Raw genomic sequence first — 20,358 nt, 5'->3', positions numbered from 1 at the left:
TTTAAAACATTTTCCAATTTTTTAAACTTGGAGCGCCGAAATTGCATTTTTTTTTTATTCTGGGCAGTCATCCTTCGTCAAAACGACGAAGCGCGACATCTATAAAATAAGCATGACATTTCAGGGTTAAAGTGATGATTTTACACCAAACTAATATGGCAGCCCTTGTACAAACTAAGAGATCGGACTTTAATAGAGGCACTTTATCACTACTCTGCTGCTGCTGAGGTAAACACATCTGTTTTACTTGAGTGTTTTTGAAAAATACTCATTTTAGAAATCTCAAAACATGAGCTGTGTTCGGGAACTCAAAAATTTGTTCAAATTTGCACAAATTTTTATTGGAAGTGTGCGCGTACTTTATTTGCCAGTAGAAGAGAGCGCGAGAGAGAGCAAATTTTGACGGTTAGAAAAAAGAGAACCTGGAAATTTCTACTACGACTTTTTTTGCCAGCAGAAATTGGCAACTTTGAACAGATATTTTGTAAAGGTCAGCCAAAATGGAGAGGTAAGTAAAAAATATAAATATTGTTTATTGGTAATTTTTAAATTTGTTTCATTTTTATTTACTTTTAATGAAGATTCATGGCAGCAGTTAGTGTTTAGGTAAAGAAAACTCGACAAATGAAGTTGTAATTTTGCCTCAAGTCGGTTGTTCTACATTAGAAGGTAAGTGCAAAATTTGCGGAGTTATTTGGAAAATCTGGAAAAATTAAAACATTGTATCCATCCAGACACCAAGAAAAGAGCAATTATCGGTTTCTTAAGTGTTTTGATGGAATCACCGTCATCGGAGAACTACGACGAAACCAACACCGTTCCCTTGAATTTGTTAAGGAGGGAAGATGCTACCATGGAATTGAGTGGGTCTAGCTGGGCAGTTAAACAAGTGACGCACTGTGTGAACGGATACAGATTTCTCAATGAAAACAAAGTGTCCGTAGCCGTCACATGACCAAACAGAAAGCTCCCTTAGCCTCACATCAGTGGTCGTAGCAATTTATCCAAGTCCAAGGTATCATTGTCAGGACAACAAGTGTACTTTTGTATACGGTGATTGGATGCCGAGCAGTTGTAGTCTTATGCAGCCTTCGAAGTGCACGGAGGAAAGGGAGGAGTAGTCCCTCATGCGTCTTGGCTACTTATGAGGGAAGGGAGATCGGCTCGTACGATTTTCCCTTGCTCGTGTCCTTTTCAGGTTTTAGTAGAGGGATCAGACTGCCCATCTTCCAAACATCGGGTACTATAATTGTGTTCAGGCTGAGGACAGTTGTAAGGTAATGGAAACCAGGCAGATCCAGATTCTTCAGCATCAGTGTAAAGATTCTGTCTGAACCAGCGCTTTGCGCAACTTGGAGCTGCGGATGATTTTCGTAGCTTCGTGCACGGTTGTTGTAGCAGTGTGTTGTACACTGAAAGACTTCATCGGGCCAATGCGGTAGGTACAACTGGCTGCCATGGGATTGCACGGTAATTTGTGATGGCTGTCCAGCGGTACGGAGATCACGGATATACGAATGGCTCCCCTTCTAACCTTTTCAATCTCGGGTCAATAAATTGACTTTTATCCAAGAAAAATACCTCATATGTGTCGTCAGCATTTTTCTTTAAATTAAAAAAATTGTTTTTCAAGCAAGCAAATAAAAAACCAACCGAAACAAAAATCAGCTGTTTTTCTACAAATTTTCACTGGAAGTCGTTTGCGTACTTTTGCTTGCACATTTTTTAAAGAGAGTAAAATGGCTCTTACTCTCCTGCAAATTTTTACTGGAAAAGTAAGCGAACAGACCTTCTTCTTTCAATAAAGTACTATATATTTGTTTTAACAAACTTATAGGGATAAATAGGATTATAGCATTTTTAAAAACCGAAAAAGGACTTTTAAAGAATATTACCGATTTTTTTAATTGGTTTATTAATTTGAAATGAGAGCCTAGGCGAAATTTCTAAAATGAAGCAGCGTAATGTTTTTATTGCAAGCTTCCTCAAAATACAAATCAAATAGTCATATCCCGACGAGAACGGAGGAATAACCAGTAATGAAGGGCAAAAATCGATTTTGACCAAACTTCTTAGATATTGTGATAATATCGGGGAAGCTATATAGAAATCTGAACCGATTTTTATGAAATTGAATAGTAATATTAAGAGGTATAAGAAAATCCTTCCTGCGAAATTTCGAGGGAATCGATTAACAAACCAGAACTACTCGTTGATACACATTTCCTGGAAAATTCTCCAACGGACAAGACAACGTGGCGCCAGAAGAGGTTGTCACTGATATACATTCGTCGGAGGCTATTAGGGAAATTGTGTCTGAGCCGAAAATCCTTTGGGGGATTCGACTCCTTTAACTCGCCAGGCCCTGATGAAGTATCGCCGCTTGAATTACAAGCTGTGTTTGCCCCTGGCATAGGAAGATATACTCTGCTGCTAGACGAAGGCAAAAAATGTTCGTCCTATTAGTCTGTCATCCTTTATGCTGAAGACTCTTGATAGGTTGATAGAAACATGTCTTAGGGCAAAGACCCCTGGAGATCGCCTGTCGCAGCAAATCCACTGAAACAGCCCTTCACGATTTAGTCGTCTACATAGAAGGTTCTATCGCTAGCAAGGAATATACAATGGTTACATTTCTTGACATTGAAGGTGCTTTCAATAATGTAAAACCGACGTCAATCATGAAGGAGTTGGAGTTTCACTGAATTTAATGCTACATCTTATACCTCTGGACATTGTGGCTAGAGAAATTGCAGGTTAAGGCAGCTTTCTCATTCGTCATGTGGCGGCTATGGACACTGTGTTATCCTTGATACAATATGCGATGTTCCAGGCAGTGTAGATTACACCCTACCTGAGCCGCTTTTTTGATAAAAAGTTCTGTACCACTATTCCTGATAGAACCGATTGGAACTACGATATCCCTGGTAACAGAAGTTACATAGACTTCTATACGGATGGTTCCAAAGTAAACTACCAGGTAGGCTTTGGGGTGTACTCTAAAGGTCTAGAACTGTTCATATCGAAAAGATTACCCGACCACTACCGTGTGTATCAAGCGGAAATCCTTGCAATTAAGTATGTGGTGGAATGGCTAAGATGTAATGTCATTACGACGATCGGCATAAATATGTTCACAGATAGCCAGGCGGGCGTTAAATCCCTGGAGAACGTGTTTCTGAACACAAAAACCGCGCTCGACTGTCGCAGATCTCTCAACGAGATGGCTGAACAGTTCAAAATTCACCTGTTCTGGGTGCCGGGTTACAGAGATATCCTATGGGTTTCTAAAGCAGACGAGCTTGCGAGACTAGGAACTACTTTACACATTCCAGGGATACTGGAATCTGTGGGTATGCCTCTAGCGACATGTAAGCTAAGTTTTTAGGCCCAGGCCCAAAGGACAACGAATGATAGATGGTCACAAAGAGGAGGATGTGAGCATTCCAAAACTATGTGGGCTCATCTAGACTTGAAGAGGGCTACTGCTTTGCTGTCATTGGCTGGAATAGACGCCTAAGTCATTGTGTCCGTCATGACAGGTCACTGTCTAATCGGAAAACTTGCTGACAGACTGAAGGATGCCAGCAACGACTTTTGCAGAAGCTGTGAGGACATCGAAGAAGAAGAGACTATAGAACACATTCTGTGGGTGTGTGTCCCGCACTAGCAGTTAGAAGGAGTTCCACTTTAGGTTCTCCTTTATTTGAGAACCTGTCTGATTTAGCGGATGTGAACATTCGCAAGTTATTGGGCTTTTTAAAGCGATCTGGATGGTTCCATTGTGATACCACTGTTCCTGTGGTATCACAATGGACGAAAACGTCTAAGTGAGTCTAATGTTTCTAATATTTCTCAAAATCGGACGAATATATATATATATGAGAGCTATGTCTAAATCTATTGTTAAAGTCTTTTAGGAAAGCGTTGGAAATTTTTGAGAAGATTAGTCAATAAATGCGCTTGCAGTGGCTCTAGGGGTGAAAATTGGGCGATACATATAAATGATAGCTATATATAATCTGAATCGATTTCTATTAAATTCATAGAAATGTTGAGAGTCAAGAGAAAATCTTCCTACCTAATTTCGAGAGAATCAGTTAACAAATGACCATTTTATTGCATTATTACTCCAAATCGGACGAACATATAAATATATGGGAGCTATATCCAAATATGAACCGATATTTTCCAATTTCAATAGGCTTTGTCTCAACGCTAAAAAAATACATGTGCCAAATTAGAAGACGATTGAGACGATGAACATTGCGAACATGGACAGACAAACAGAAGGCATTTCTAAATGGAATCAGAGAGTGATTCTGAATCGATTGGTATATTTATTAACGGGTCTATCTCCCTTCCTTCTGGGTGTTACAAACAAAGGCAAATTGCAAATTTTGCCCATGAACATTCTACTAAGGAACAGGGGCAAACTTCTCACATATCAATGAGTGCAGTCCGATTCAAGTTTAAGCTCAATGATAAGGTGCCTTCTTTTTATAGCCGAGTCCGAACCGCATGCCACAGTGCGACACCTCTTTGGAGAGAAGTTTTACATGGCATAGTACCTCACAAATGTTGCCAGCATTAGGAGGGGAAAACTACCGCTGAAAATTTTTTCTCATGGTTTCGCCAGGATTCGAACCCAGGCGTTCAGCGTAATAGGCGGACATGCTAACGTTTGCGCTACGGTAGCCTCAAACAAAAGCACTTAGTTATAATACACTGTACCACAGTAGTGGTGTAGGGTATAATTATTCAGCAGTGGTTATGTTAAAACTTCTCATGAAGTGTTTTCGCTGCCAAGCGGCACTCCATTCGGAATCGTCTTAAAAAGGGAGGTCCCTTATCATTAAATCTTAAATTTAATTTAAAATTTAATCTACCAACCATTAAGGAATAACGGTGATAACTATTCGGGTATTGGATCTTCTATGGCCTCAATACCATATATCGGGAAATCGGGCGGTCGGTCCAAGAGCAACTGTATCCAAATATAGTCCGATCTGAACCGCACTTCACAGAAATGGGTAAGGGTCTGCCAGAACCCACTGCGCCAAATTTCATCGAAATCGGATGAAAAATGACCAATTTATTGCCTCAAGATTCAAGACCTTAAGTCTGGATATCGGTCCATTAAGCGGATATATATAACTAAAATCCGATTTGATGAGATCAGAAGATCAGGTTTATATACAAAGAATACGAAATCATCAAAAATTGTTTGGAAAATATTTATATGTCCATGATATCGGCAAAATTATAAATACCCAAAAAAGGTATTTATTGGGTATTTACCCAATAAATACCCAAGCGTTGGGTATTTACCCGGTAAAAATCCATCCCTACACATTCAGCTGTCGCTTCACATATGCTGCGCATGTAGTTGTTGTTGTTGTTTTATCCCCTTACTTGCATGTGAGGTAGCGATCCTCACATGCATCGAGCTCATTTCGTTGAACAAATTCGTTAGTATGAAAATACCCCTTCGCTGAGGGAAGAAGTAAATGATAATCGACTTAGCCAAAAGGTTAACAGTGTTTATTTATCGGCTCTCCAATCGCAGTAGCATGTACGGATAACTGGCAAAAACTGTTCAAATGTGACGCCAAATATCTTGATATAGTTGGTGGTCGAAATATTTACGCCATCAAATTGCCCAGTTAGCTGTTGTCGCACATCCGCCGCACATGTAGTTGTTGCTGTAACCATATACTTGTGTGGGGAGATAACGTTCCGCGTCAAGCTTCATAGGGGCTCAAACATGTTCCAGTCCATGGTAACGATCACAGCGGTAACGTGATAGCCATTGGTTATCGAAAGGCGCTAATAACCGTCTTGTCAAATCGAAACACGCAGGTAATTAGTATTTAAGCTGGAGTCGGTGCCTGTCGGCCTCTCAGTGTGACTCTCCACTCGATACCATATATGAAGCATCTCGCTATCCGCAGCGCAACCTGTAACTCTCAAAAGACACCAATCCTAATCGAATTAGGACCAAATTTCTCAGGACAGGATACCTAACAAAACCAAGCAGTGGAATAGATGAGTCCCAGCACATTGATACAATAACAACAACGATGAACACCACACAGATCGGAGCTAAAAATTCCAAAAACGTATGGTGCTCACAATCATCCCTTGCCGGGCTGTATATGTAGTGAACAGTATGGTTGAAGATTGGCTATGAGACTTAAGGCGGTGGGAGAATGGAAAGAGGATTCGAGGAGCAGCTCATACCAATGCGGTATAATCCAGGCGACGATAGAAACCCTGGAAGGTAGGGAAGAGGTTTCCGCCGAGTCGAGTGCGAGGCACTGCTGCCAGCGGCACACTCTTGGATTGACGGAACCCTAGTATTGCCCTCTGGAAGATCAAGTTATGCGGTTGGATCAAAGCAAGAGGACAGAGTGGGCCTGGTGGTCTACATTGAGAACCCAGACACTGAGATCTGTTTTAGACTGCCTGACCACAATACGGTCCTACAGGCGGAGATCCGTATGATCACGGAATGTGTGAGGTGGTGTTGTGCTAACGCGAGGACTTCGAGTGTGAACATCTTTACGGACAGTAAAATTGGCATAAGGGCCATAACAACCCGGACGGTAAGGTCACAAACAGTCTTGAAGTGTAAGAAGGAGATTAACACCTTCTCTGAGGATGGTACAATCGGCATCGTTTGGGTGCCGCGCCATAACAAAGTAAAGGGGGAATGAAATGGCATACGATTTGGCGGTTAAGGTCAGAGGATTGCCGTCAATAAACTAGGTTAACTCGAAGCCTTTCAGGTCGACGCAGTCCGAGTTAAGTGAGTGGGCGATTAATGCGCATGCAACCCTGTGGAACAGCGAAATGATCAGTAGGACGGTGAAAATCCTATAAGGGGATTCAGATCGTGAGAAGACGAGGCTATTACTGAAAGGAAGTAAGAAGGAGGTAAGTATAGCTATTGGTATCATAACGGGACACATAGGACTATGAGTTCACTTTAGTACAATCGGTGCGGCAAGTGATAGCATATGTAGTGATAGCATATGTATGCGGGGAAGATGAGACTTTTGAACATTTCCATTGTCATTGCCCGGCTTTCGCGTCTAACAAATACCGGCACTTATTTGGGGACCCAATGCCAGACATGAACAAACTTAGGGGTTTGGCATGGAAAACAATTAAGGATTTTCAAGTAGCACTTAGATTTTCTTTTTCGAGGTTACTTTATAGTTTTAAGAGCGCACAACAAGCCGATTACTGGCTAAGGTGTATGTCTATAGTGGCATGGGACAGATTATTATCTACACCCTCTCTTCAACCTAACCTAACCTATGGTTGAATATTTGGGCCGATATCTTCAAATTTATAACAGCGAAAACGGGGAGGCAGACAATCGCACAATCGTCCAAATATGATACATTTTCGATACAGTTTGGAAGGGTCGGAATGGAGATAAAGTATAGATTAAACACTAGCGGAGATATAACCTCACCGTCGTGAACTCCATTCTTCGCTCAATGATGCTTTAACTTTTTATACCTAAATTCCACATGCAACGGGCGACCACCCATGGTTTTGATGTTGTAGTTGATTGTCCGCGACTGCAGTTGCAGCTACTCCTACGGAGCAATATCTCTGATTTCTGCAGCTGGTTGTACGTACCGGATTGACCACATGGACTCCTTCATCGGCAAAGGGCTGTCGCCTCAGTGTACAATACACTGCTACAACAGCAACGATAAACACCACAAATATCGAAGTTCAAAGTTGCAGTCTGCGTGGTGCTCATATTTATGCCGTGTCGGCTGCAAAGCCGGTTGGCGATGTCTTTAACTATGTCGATGTCACCCCATGCTAGTGCGATCTAAAAGTGAACCACAAGGCAAAAATCAAGAACAATCTTGGGAAATGCACAAAAAATCCTATTTAGAGAAATGGGCTTTTAGCCAAGGCACATTGGATTTTAGTTGTGATTTTTCTAGGTAAATACCCAATAGAAAAAAACTACAGATCTATCAAAACGCAGCACGCCCGCCATCCTGGTGCACGCCCGCCATCCATTACAGATAACAAAGACCCACGTAGGAAGACCAGAACTACTCTGGCCCAATAAAAATCCCGATGGTGCAACGAAACGAACTACTCTTACTGATGCATCACCGTGGACCGCTCCAATTGAAGCGGCCAGATTTATGGAGCTTGATCTAGGGAGCGTAGTCTAGTCATAACAATCTCGAAATAAATCCACCTGTAAACAAACGGCGATAGTTGCTACAACAATAAAATGTCCTTAAGCATGATGGAGGTAGCGATCCTCGTCAAGCTGCTGTAGGTCAGCAAGTTCGTTCCAGCCTAAGTACTGATCGCAGCTAGAATAAGATGGCCATTGGTTATTTAAAGGCGCCAATAACCCGCCTTGACACAGAATTGATGCAAAAGGCGCTGCCGCCCAGCCTCCTACTTCTACTCTCCCCTCGATACCGCTGATTGTCCCAGACTGGAATTGCAGCTATTTCGTACGGAGCATTCCACTCTGTGTAGCATTTGGACGCGGCCGGCAGCTCACATCAAAGCTTCTCGCGACAACGATGAACACCACATAGATAGGAGCTCAAAGTTTCAGCCTCATGGTTATCCCATGCCGGCATAACCTCTCGTTTTAGTCCCATTGTCCTGTTTGAAGGATATGTCTCCCTAGCATATTCGTGTTTTTGTTTTTGGTTTTTATAAATGTCTAAACAAAAGTCACCTTAATCACTTCAAAAATCTTCAAGATCTGGCTTTATGAAAATCATTTTGTAAAATAGTTAGAAGGCCTCCCCATCTGAGGATGGCACTATCCGCATCGTTTTAGTGCCGGGCCATAGTGGAGTTATTAGGGGGAATGAAAGGGCAGACGATCTGGTAGCGAAGCTCAGAGAGGACTGCCGTCAATGAACTTGGTTAACCCGAAACCTCTCGGGTCAACGCGATCCGATTTAGAAGGTGTGGGCGACGGACACGCATATAACACTGTGGAACAGCGAAGCGGTCGGTAGGACGATGAAAATCCTATGGGGAGATCCGGATCGTGCAAAGACGAGACTATTACTTAAAGGATGTAGGAAAGAGGTCAGTATAGAGATCACTTATGCAAAATAGGTGCAGCAAGTGATAACATGCGTAGGGCATGTCTTTGCCTGACTTTCGCGGCCAACAGCCACTGACACTTGTTGTTAAGTAATGGGAAAGCTCTATCGCAAATAAACCCCTCTGAGTCACAATTGTACTATTTCTTCGATTGTTGTTGTTGCAGCCGCATATGAGTATGTACAAGCTTGGCCTGAGTTTTTGGCCAGGAATCATCCACGATAACATTGTGGTTCGTTGACCCGCCTGCAGTAGGGATCACTTTTTCTTACTGCTGTAACCAGATATTTGACCCGTCACCCACATAGCTGGTTTTTTTTGGTGTAAAAAACCACCTCTGAGTGAACTTTAAGTTTTTGTTGTTGAAGTCACATATTTCTGTAAGGCGAGCGGTGTTTGCCCAGGAATGATCCTGTGTCGATTCCACTACGTAGATCCATATACAGTGAGTTGTTGTGGTTGTAGCCACATTGTCATATGGAGGTGGCGATCCTCGTTAAACTCGTACCGGTCCAAAGGACCGATTGCCGCGGGAACACGGTAGCCATTGGTTATTTAAAGGTGCCAATAACCCGCCTTGTCATATCGAGCAACATAGGTTGTTGTTGTTGTAGCAGTGTGTTATACACTGAGGCGGCAGCCCTTGCCGATGAAGGACTTCATCGGGTCAATCCGGTACGTACAACCGGCTGCCATGGGATTGAGCAACATAGGCACTCAGTATTTGTGCAAGAGCCGGTGCGTCCCGGCCTATCACTGGATACCGCTGATTGTCCATGACTGCCAATACAGTTATTCCGTATGGAGCATTCCACTATCCGCAACCTGTGGACGCGCCCGGTAGCTCACATCTAAGTTTCTCGTGAAAGCAACGAACACCACACAAATTTGAGCTCAATATTCCAGCCAGTGTGGTGCTCATGGCTATCCCGTGCCGGGTCAGCCCTGGATATCTGCTGGTGTTGTTGTAGACAAAAGCTTGCGTGTGATGGTAGCCTTCCTTAGCCAGGTTATTTGAGAAAATTGGATCGATCCTATCGTTTGGGGAACGTTCTTTTTTTTGCAGTTAATTTGTGTGGCATTTGCGAAAACGCGTTAGACCAATGCGCATTTTTTTTAATATAACTAATCACGTAATTAAATTTTACAAATGACTTGTTGCTGCGAAAACACCATTTTCTCTTGCCACAAAAGTAAGTGCTCCATATAAGATATAAAACTGAATCTTTCTTAAACAGTCACGTGTCAACAAGCAGGCATCAATTTGCAAAACGGCGATATTACTAAAATGCATAGTTGGATAGCATTTATTCAGTCATTGTAATAAGGTGGTATATTGCACAATCCCGTAACATTGCCTCTGCCAAAACTATAAACGTGTGGATTTGTTGGGTAATTTCCGCAATTTCCAATTAGACCATAAAGTATGTAGATGTTTCATAATTACTTACCTACGAAGAGAATTGAAAGAATTCATATGTAAAAATGCCCAAAACAAGAAACAATTTCAAGCCTTCACTTACCACTGATGAATATTTGCGTGCTTTCTGCTCCTACACAATAATTTGCACTATATTTGCATACACTCGCGACGCGTAATTGAACTCCTCACAATTATGTGTATATATGGGAATAAACAAATCGCAATAAATTGTATTTTCTTGCAAAATTACACACGCAACTAAAAAAGCGACCGGCGAAAAAAGCGATAAATAGAAAACTGTTTCCCGCTTTTTTACAGACTGATTGTTTACCGTTATCAGTGCAATGTGACAAATTCTAATGGAGCGTACACAATAAGAGATGGTTATTGAAAAGAGTCATATATAAGGCATTGTGGGACATATACCAGGAATTAAAGTGTTGAATAAATTCTAGCTTATATTTTGTGTATTCTCGTTAGTTTTTATACCCATATTTCTTATATAAACTTAAAATATTATACTTTTTATATTAATACATAAATTTGTTTTATACAGTACATAAGTTTTCTCAGCATTGCTAATTTACGGCACTAACATGTCAACAACAGCTGTTTGCACATTTCATTCGCACAGTTGTTTAATGCCACAACAAATACACTACCATAATTTACAGCTAAGTACTTGACGGTGATTGGATTGGTGATGATGTGGTTATAAATGCATCAAGCTGATTTTTAATACTTTATTAAGAAAACTTATTTATTTAATTGATTAATCAGAAAATAAAAGTGCTAAACGAATTCCCTAGAAATGTATAATAATCCGAATGCTGGCATAAGGAATCGTAAGTGGGAAAATTGTAAGGAAAACAAGGAAATAAGCAAGTACATCAATGAAATTCTACACCTAAACGGACAAGAAGCTTCTCCCCAGGAAATGCCTTGAATGATTAGTAGGTGTTTGAGTAGATAATATTGATATTGATCAGCTGCAGTTCAAAGGCTTTCCCATGGGCAGAGGGCTTGTTACCGTAATTCTTTTCTTTCACCGATGCTGTCTAAAAACTCTTACTCTAATATAATTTTCGTTCTTTCTAACTATGATGACGAACACTAACCTAATTCCACCATCCCAACCCCGAGTGTTGCTATCAGTTTGTTATGTTTTGTCTGGCCTCTTTTTTTTTAGTTTGTGATGTGTTTTGTTGTAATCTGTTGGGAGCGTATGTATGTAACACGCATTCAAGACACACGATGCATACGTCTATTAGCTTGCAAGTTTCCATTGTTTCTTTACGTTATCACAGATGATGACTGGAAAGACATTTTAATAACATTTTGTTTGATTCTTCTGTAATTAAAATTAAGCAACTGGACCTGGACGCAAGATTAAACATGTGCGAGATGTTAATGCAATGGGCCCTACAGCTCCCATGGCCACTCCATCACCATATATGCAGCCAGCTGGAGGACCTACTGTCTTAGATCCCATGATGGGGGGAGGCGGTGCCGGTGTTAACAGTCCAGTACCTGGCAACTTTGGCATGCCACCTCAACCGCAACCAATGGCTGGTGGCTTCAACAATGGCGGTATGCCAATGCCTAATCAAAGTTATGGTTATACAGCACCCCCTCCCCAACCTCCACAATATGCATCAGCACCCGGCATGCCGCCACCACAAACTGGCGGTGGTGTCCCCTTTATGGGGGCTGGACAACCACAGCAACCAAACCCGGGAGCAATGCCTCCCGGCCAATTTCCACAATTTGCCATGTTCCAACAGCCCATTGTGCAGGATATGGCAATGCAGTATGGTCAACGGTTAGCGGATCAAGGCAAGCAATTGGTGGAAAATCAATTTACGAAATGGGTACCAGTTTCCAAATTAAAATACTACTTTTCGGTTGACAACAACTATGTGATTCATAAGCTGCGATTGTTGTTCTTTCCATTTACACATAAGGTAAGTATGTTACGATAGCAATTGTCACAGTTATCTTTTATTTTTTGAGCAATTTTCATCAAAAGTGAAGGAAGCTTTCAATAACAAAATCATTTAAAAACAAGACGAGAACTAGAACTAGACTAGAACTTGAAGCACTGCAAATTAAGTGCCGAATTTAAGTACCCGTGGTTTACAGTCAAGTCACTTACGAACGGAAGTGATGATAGGACCTTAGTCACATTGGACGATGTAGCGTAGCGATGAATATGGGCCCCACATGAGTTGCAACTCTAAGCTACCATGTGTATGGAGTTTATCGTCATAACAAGAAGGTCAGCTGAGAGCTACCGAGGGCGTATACAAGTTGCGGATAGTGGAATGCTCCATATATGGAGTAGTTGCTACTGCAGTCGTTGATAATCAGCGGTATCGATTGGACATCCTTAGTGAAAGGCTGGGTAGCACCGGCTCTTGCTGAACTATTGAATGCTTGTGATACACTATATGACAAAGCTAAAACGGCGCCTTTGAATAAACAATGGTCATAACGTTACCACGGCGATCGGTCCTAAGCTCAGGAACAAATTGGTCTATCCCATGGCAGCCGGTTGTACGTACCGGATTGACCCGTTTTTGTTCTTCATCGGCAAGGGCCGCCGCCTCAGTGTATAACACACTGCTACAACAACAACAAATTGATCACCTATGGAGCTTTACGAGTGTCGCTACCTCCACACACAAAAGTGGATAGCTGCGAGCTACCGGGCGCGTCCACAGGTTGCGAATAGTGGAAGGTTCGCTCCGCAGTCGCGGACCACTGGCTACCGTGTTCCCGCGGCGATCGTTCCTTTGTGTGCAGGCATGTGGGAGCATGATGGTACTTATTGTGTTACTCAGGCTATATCAGCGGGGACGGAAGAAACCTTCCTGGCTATGTGTAATCTCGGATCAATCCCGTTACATAAAACCTACTGCAACCTCCTCCTTGGTGCCGAGTCCAAACGGCGTTCCGCAGTGCGCCACCACTTAGCAGAACGCCACCGTGCAGGATATGTGCCCCAATTATGACCTGGGACCCACATCACTTGTTTAGCTTTCCAGCTCGTCTCAGACCGAGATCCCTCTGGACGCACCCCACCTAAGTCGCACGGTTCCTGGATCTGGATATTCAACAGAATCGAGCAGACGAAAGATAGAACAAAATACACAGCTACAAAACCAAAAAACTTAGCATAAAGTGTTACACGACTGTGTACCTCACAAATGTTTTTGTTGTAGCCACATTTGTATGTGAAGGTCCTCGTCAAGTTACCTGTAGGTAAGGATGCTCGTTCCGGTCCAAAGGACCGATCGCCGCGGAAACATGGTGGCCATTGGTTATTTAAAGGCGCCAGTAACTAGCCTTGTCATATCGAGCATCATAGGCACTCTGTATTTATGCCGATGACGCCCGGCCTTTCACTGAGACTCCACTCGATACCGCTGATTGTCCGCGACTGCAGTTCCAGCTACTCTATATGGAGCATCCACTATCCGCAACTTACGGACGCGCCCGGTAGCTCGCAGTTAAGCTTCTCGTGACAGCTATGGTCACCACACAGATTGGAGCTCAAAGTTCCAGCCTGTGTAGTGCTCACAACTATCCCGTGCCGGGCCAGCACAAATGTCGCCAGCATTAGTAAGGTTATGACAGCCGCAGAAGCGTTCACCGTCATAGGTGGATATGTTTCATTTGCGCCATGGTGGGTTCGTAAGGTTATGACAGCCGCAGAAGCGTTCACCGTCATAGGTGGATATGTTTCATTTGCGCCATGGTGGGTTCGTCTTACATGGGGCCATGTGCGGGTTACATACCCCACCATCTTCATAACCTAATAATGTCTAAGCCGAATGCGCTTCTTACATTTAGATTCAACTTTTGCCATAGCCCTTGTGCTTTCGATATCAAAATCGTCTATGTTGGCCGTTCGAACACACATTTAAGCCGTTCCAACTGAATACCATTTTTAATACAATTTTTTAATAACATTTTCTTTTATTTTTGCAGGATTGGTCTCTTAAATATGACCAAGAACAACCAGTGCAGCCACGCTATGATATCAATGCCCCCGATTTGTACATACCCACTATGGCATTCATAACGTTTGTCGTTGTAGCTGGTCTCATGTTGGGTTTACAGAATCGTTTCTCACCCGAAGCTCTCAGCATACAAGCATCCAGCGCCCTGGCCTATTGTATCTTTGAATTGGTGGTATACACAATAACCCTGTATGTGGTTAACATAAAGACGAATTTGAAAACACTGGATTTAATGGCATTTGCGGGCTATAAATTTGTAACGATTGTAGCTTGCCTATTGGTTAGCACAATGTTTCATGGTTTTGGCTACTACATAGCACTGACATATTGCAGCTTATCATTGGGCTTCTTCTTGGTAAGCTTTTACTTAACTGATTTTCATTAAAATTTTAATAAAAAATGTTGTTCTTTTTCAGTTGCGTACTCTGAAAACAAAAGTATTACATGAATCTGCACCAACAGCTGCAAGTGGAGCCATTAATTATGACCCCTATGGCAATCCCCAACAATTGGATTACACTGGAGGACGTAAAAGGAAATTGTACTTCCTTTTCCTGGTTGTTGGGGGACAGGCATTTTTGTCCTTCATATTATCGAAACATTTATATTTCCCCGATGCGGCCACCTTAGAAGCTAGGAATTTACAATTCTAAGTTAATACTCCTCCTCTTTTGGTGTTTAGTTAAATTTCATTTGAAGATCATCAAAAGATTATGATTAATTGCCTGGTATGTTTCACGTGATTCCTTACAACTGTTTTTTTTCTCATACAAAACTTGAAAAATAAAACTCCCCATTTGCACTTAGAGGGTTAAGGCACAAAACTTATTGCTCTTTAAGCTGGAATTGGGTTTGTTCACATTGATTTCCCCCTTCTGTCTTCTATTCATGTAGTTTTACAAAACAATTACGAATATCTCTGTCAATTTTACAGATCCACTTGTTTGGTGTTGTTGTACATGATACATACATGCAACAAATGCCTATAAGTTTGTAAACTTACCTCTTTAGTTTTGCAAAATATGTATGTGTATGTATATTTTCTTAAACATTTATTTGTTAGTTGAAAACTTAAAAAGAAATAATTTTTATAAAATATGAATAAAAAAAACGAAATAATTCCAAAACCGAAATTTTGTTATTTTCAATATTGTATTAAATTTAAATGTTAAATTGTGAAAGCAAACCAATCGAATTTATCGTTCCATTCTGAAACCGAACTTAGAAATGATCACCAAGCGAATAAATCTTTTAAGCTTCTTCTTCAATTGGAAACGAATACGAGTAGCTTTAAAAGGTTTTGCCTCATTCGGTCTTTCCATCGGAGTTGCAGTTGTTGCAACAGTTTGTTGTGCCTTCATTCATAACTTGTTAGCTAGGTTTCTGTTTAATATCCAGATCTAGGAATTGGATAACTTGCGGTCCCTGGTTACAAGCTGGACCTATATCTAACACCCACTTCTGATATCGTATTCTCAAGCATCATAGGCACTCATGAGCCGAACCGTCCTCTAACTGAGACTCTCCACTCTATACTGCTGATTGTCCGCGACTGCAGTTGCAGCTATTCTGTGTTGAGCATTCCACTATCCGCAACCTTTAGACGCGCCCGGTAGCTCCCACATAAAATTCTCGTGATAACGAAGAACACCACACAGATTAACGTTTGGTTTGTTTAATATCTAAATTTTTAAATTATTGAATATAGTAACAGAGGTTTGTTTTCTTTTGTTGCTGTTGCTGATGATGGTTCAGGAGGTGGTTGTGGTTGTTGTTCGTTTGCAAGATATTTGTAGAGAGTAGCTGTAGCCATTAGGCTATATTCCACTTGTATCAAAAACAAATTTTCAAAAGAATATTTATTCATTCTTCGAGTAAATGCGATTTCAGCTCCTGTCTGATAATGTGCGTCTTTTTCATCTCATGTAAACTTTTTTTAATTTGGGCGTAAAATCTAAATTTTTGCTGTAGCATGTATGGGTTTCTTGTTGTTTTGCTTAAAATGTAACTTTATCATCTTTCTCGAAACTTCTCTCCCCTCTGTGGTGGAAAATTTAATCCTTGGATTGCATGTATTTTATCAAGTCGATGACACGGTTGGAGTAACCGAATTCGTTGTCGTACCAGGAGATCAACTTGACAAATTGATCGTTGAGGGAGATGCCAGCCTTGGCGTCGAACACAGAGGAGTGGGTATCGCTGACGAAGTCGGTGGAGACTACTTCCTCATCGGTGTAGCCCAAGATGCCCTTCATGGGACCGTTGGAAGCTTCCAAAACCTTGGCTTTGATGGCTTCATAGTTGGCTGGCTTGCCAAGGCGGACAGTCAAATCGACAACCGACACATTGGGGGTGGGCACACGGAAAGCCATGCCAGTGAGTTTGCCATTCAAGGCAGGAATTACTTTGCCGACAGCCTTGGCGGCACCGGTGGAGGCAGGAATGATATTTTGGGCAGCACCACGACCATCACGCCACAATTTGCCAGAGGGTCCGTCAACGGTCTTTTGTGTGGCAGTAGTGGCATGCACAGTGGTCCTGAGACCCTCAACAATTTCCCAGTTGTCGTGGATAACCTTGGCCAAGGGAGCCAAGCAGTTGGTGGTGCAGGAGGCGTTGGAGACCACTTTCATGTCTGGTTTGTAGGCATCCAAGTTGACACCGCATACAAACATGGGGGCATCGGCAGATGGAGCAGAGATGATGACCTTCTTGGCACCACCCTTGAAATGGGCGGAGGCCTTGTCGATGGTGGTGAAGACGCCAGTGGATTCCACAACATATTCGGCTCCAGCGCTGGCCCAGTTAATGTTAGCGGGGTCGCGTTCGCTGAAAACGGTGATGGCTTGACCGTTAACAACCAATTTGCCACCTTCGGCAGCAACGGTACCCTTGAAACGACCGTGGGTCGAATCGAATTTAAACAAGTAAACCATGTATTCCACATCGATGAAGGGATCGTTGACAGCTCAAAGCTCCAGCCTGTGTAATGCTCATAGTTATCCCGTGCCGGGCTGCGGGAACGTGTGGCCATTGGTTACTTAAAGCGCCAAAAAAACTCACCTTGTCATATCGAGCATCATAGGCACTCAGTATTTATGCAAGAGCCAGTGCCGCCCGGCCAATCACTGACGCTCCGCACGATATCGTTGATTGCCCGTGACTGCAGTTGCAGCTACTCCGCATATGTAGCATGAAGCACTATCCGCAACTTGTGGACGCGCCGGTAGTTCTCAGCTGAGCTTCTCGTGATAACTACATATGACCATCACACAGATTGGAGCTCAAAGTATCAGCCTATGTGGTGTTCATAGATATCTCGTTCTAACTTGTATGATTAGGTAGCGATCGTCGTTAAGCTCCAATAGGTTAGCAAGCTAGTTCGGGTTTATGGGACACGAATGCCGGTTCGTGGTTGTTGGTTTGTTTTTACACACCCTAAATTGCGAAAAATTCGGCCAGCTACGTATTTCTTTGAGATTTTTCAACTGGTAAAATGACCGGCTCAAAGTCGTGTATGTAAGGATCATCACATCTTTTGCAGATCTTGGTTACTTAGCTGCCTTTTACAGAGAATTTGTTCCATGGGCTGAATTCAGAATAAACTTCCAAGCGCCTCGATCTCTTGCGCTCCTTTTCCGTTTACACTGCCCATTAAACCCGGATTTAATGCTCTCGTCAGCATCAAAAAACAGATGATCGAGCCATTAAATCTGGATTTAAAGAGCAGTGTAAACGGGGTTTTACCTTCAAAAGTCTTAGCTGGAGCGTCATCATTCATTCTGACATGACCAAGCGCACGCGTTCGTTGTTTATGTTAACATTACATACACCTGAATGGGTTATACGTTCATAAATTCCACGAAAAATCTTTCAAATACTCCATGTATAGTCTCGTCTGCTTTCCTAAGTACCTCAGCTTCGGAATCATATAACTACTAGTCTTGTACCCAGCACGGGATGGCTATGAGCACCACACGGGTCGGAACTCTAAACTCCGATTTGTGTGGTGTTCACGAGAAGCTCAGCTGAGTGCGTCCGTGCTACCACGCCCACTGGTTGCTGATAGTGGAATGCTTCATATACGGAGAAGCTGTAACGGCAGTCGAAACCAACAGTGGGATCTTAGTAGAGAGTCTCAATGAGAGGTCAGACGGACCTTAGTCCTTTTCGGACGTTATTGGAAGGAAGTCAAATATTCACTTCTCCATCAATTCCGAAAGCATTAATACATGGCTTGTACGTCATCAAAGGGGGGGGATCCTCATTCACCGTGCAAAACGTGGAGCCTTCAATCTTGTTGTTGTTGTTGTAGTAGCAGTGTGTGGTAAACTGAGGCGGCAGCCCTTGCCGATGAAGGAATTCATCGGGTCAATCCGGTACATACTACCGGCTGCCATGGGATTGAGCCTTCAATCTGTATGCCAAAGCTATACCGCGCTGGTGGTTACCTAGGGGAGAATGCCATGAAGTGTGATGCGTATTAAAGTCCCCTAGGACCAGACGATTATGGCCAGATAGTAACCCACTTATGTCGGGGTTGTAAGCTTGGCCATTAATCGGGACACAGCTACCAACCGGCGGTATGTACACGTTGTAAAGCGCTATCTCGGAAGTACCGGACCTGACTGCTATCCCCATGCACTCCATTTAGGGGTCACTAGCGCCAGGCGCAGGCGAGATAGGTCTATATTGCACGGAATGGTGTATCACGAAGGCCAATCCCCCACATTGCATCCGTGACAACTGTGCAATCTGCTGGTGTTGGTCAGCTTTGTCTCCTGGCTCGCTGCGACCAATATATCTTTCCGACTCATAAAATCCACAATCTCATCGATCTTGCCATGGAGATCGTTACATTTCAATTGCAAAAATGATACACTTACCGGCACTGGCAATATTGGGGATGGGATTCTGCTGTTGCGTATGTTGCCTCACGGGAGAGGTCGGGGCGCCACATAGTCCGACGACGAGGACGGACTGCTGGCTATGTTCGCACAGCACCTTGCGACATATCCAGTATGACTAAACTCCCGTAGTGAAATGAGGCTAGAGCAACATCGGAAATGTACACACTCCATGCACCGGTTGCACCTCACCGACACCGACCGATGATGGAGGCGGTTCTGGCAAACCGAACAGAACCAGGGTCCGGGATTCTTTTCAATTCCGGCACGGACCAGTCGGTCATGGGAGAGCCTTGACGAAAAAAGACGAACACGTTCACTGAGGCGGCAGCCCTTGCCGATGAGGGTTCCATCGGGTCAATCCGGTGCGTATAACCGGCTGCCATGGGATTGAGCAAAAAGAGTGATGAGGCGATGTTGTTCTGTCTTTCGTCTGCCTGATTCTGTTGAGTGCTAGATCCAAGAACTCTGTGACCCATGGGATGGGTCCCGAGGGATCTGGGTCTGAGTGGGTCTGGTTGGGCAGTTAAACAGGTGACGTGTGGTCCCTAGTTACAATCGGGACATACATTTTGCACGTAGGCATCAATCCTTGCTCTGTAGAAGTTGAGGCGGCGGCATCTGCCGGAACGTAATTGAGCTAGAACTACTCTGGTTTGCCGGTGGAGGTCAATTTCTTCAGATGCAACGGGAGGCAGTCGTTCTCCAAGGACTACATTCACCCCGTAGCTATTTACTGTATCTGCTACCGTGTCTGCATGAATGTTGTCTAGACCCGCTTGATCTAGAGGTTCTCTCTTGTAGCGCTAAACCTCACGCTCTAGATACCTATCGGTTACGGCGGTGCCGAGGTAGATAAAGTTACTGAGAGTTACATCAG

At 43.0% G+C, this 20,358-nt stretch overlaps 2 protein-coding genes and 1 long non-coding RNA gene across 4 annotated transcripts; 2 read left to right on the top strand and 1 right to left on the bottom strand.

Annotated features, from left to right (window-relative positions):
- Positions 1-287: 287 nt before the first annotated feature.
- Positions 288-1,631, top strand: LOC106089190 (uncharacterized). The gene is made up of 3 exons (XR_001221568.2): positions 288-508; positions 582-669; positions 735-1,631. It is a non-coding gene; the product is annotated as an uncharacterized LOC106089190 (long non-coding RNA).
- A 9,581-nt stretch (positions 1,632-11,212) lies between these two features.
- Positions 11,213-15,704, top strand: LOC106089284 (protein YIF1B). 2 transcript variants are annotated; one of them, XM_013255107.2, is made up of 4 exons: positions 11,213-11,406; positions 11,915-12,510; positions 14,540-14,926; positions 14,988-15,704. In XM_013255107.2, exons 1-4 carry the CDS (start codon positions 11,358-11,360, stop codon positions 15,222-15,224), a joined length of 1,269 nt encoding a protein of 422 aa, XP_013110561.2. In that variant the 5' UTR covers positions 11,213-11,357; the 3' UTR covers positions 15,225-15,704. The 2 variants fall into 2 exon arrangements, with proteins under 2 accessions (XP_013110561.2, XP_013110569.2); XM_013255115.2 differs by having other exon boundaries at positions 11,214-11,391.
- Positions 15,705-16,306: 602 nt separating this feature from the next.
- Positions 16,307-17,546, bottom strand: LOC106095233 (glyceraldehyde-3-phosphate dehydrogenase 2-like). Its single transcript, XM_059362795.1, has one exon. The coding sequence runs from the start codon at positions 17,505-17,507 to the stop codon at positions 16,626-16,628; it is 882 nt and encodes a 293-aa protein (XP_059218778.1). The 5' UTR covers positions 17,508-17,546; the 3' UTR covers positions 16,307-16,625.
- Between the last annotated feature and the right edge of the window lie 2,812 nt (positions 17,547-20,358).

Source organism: Stomoxys calcitrans, chromosome 2 (assembly GCF_963082655.1).
Source record: "Stomoxys calcitrans chromosome 2, idStoCalc2.1, whole genome shotgun sequence".
In the NCBI taxonomy this organism is placed as follows: domain Eukaryota; kingdom Metazoa; phylum Arthropoda; class Insecta; order Diptera; family Muscidae; genus Stomoxys; species Stomoxys calcitrans.
Note: the sequence above shows the minus strand (reverse complement) of the source record. Positions and strands in the feature narration are given on the sequence as shown.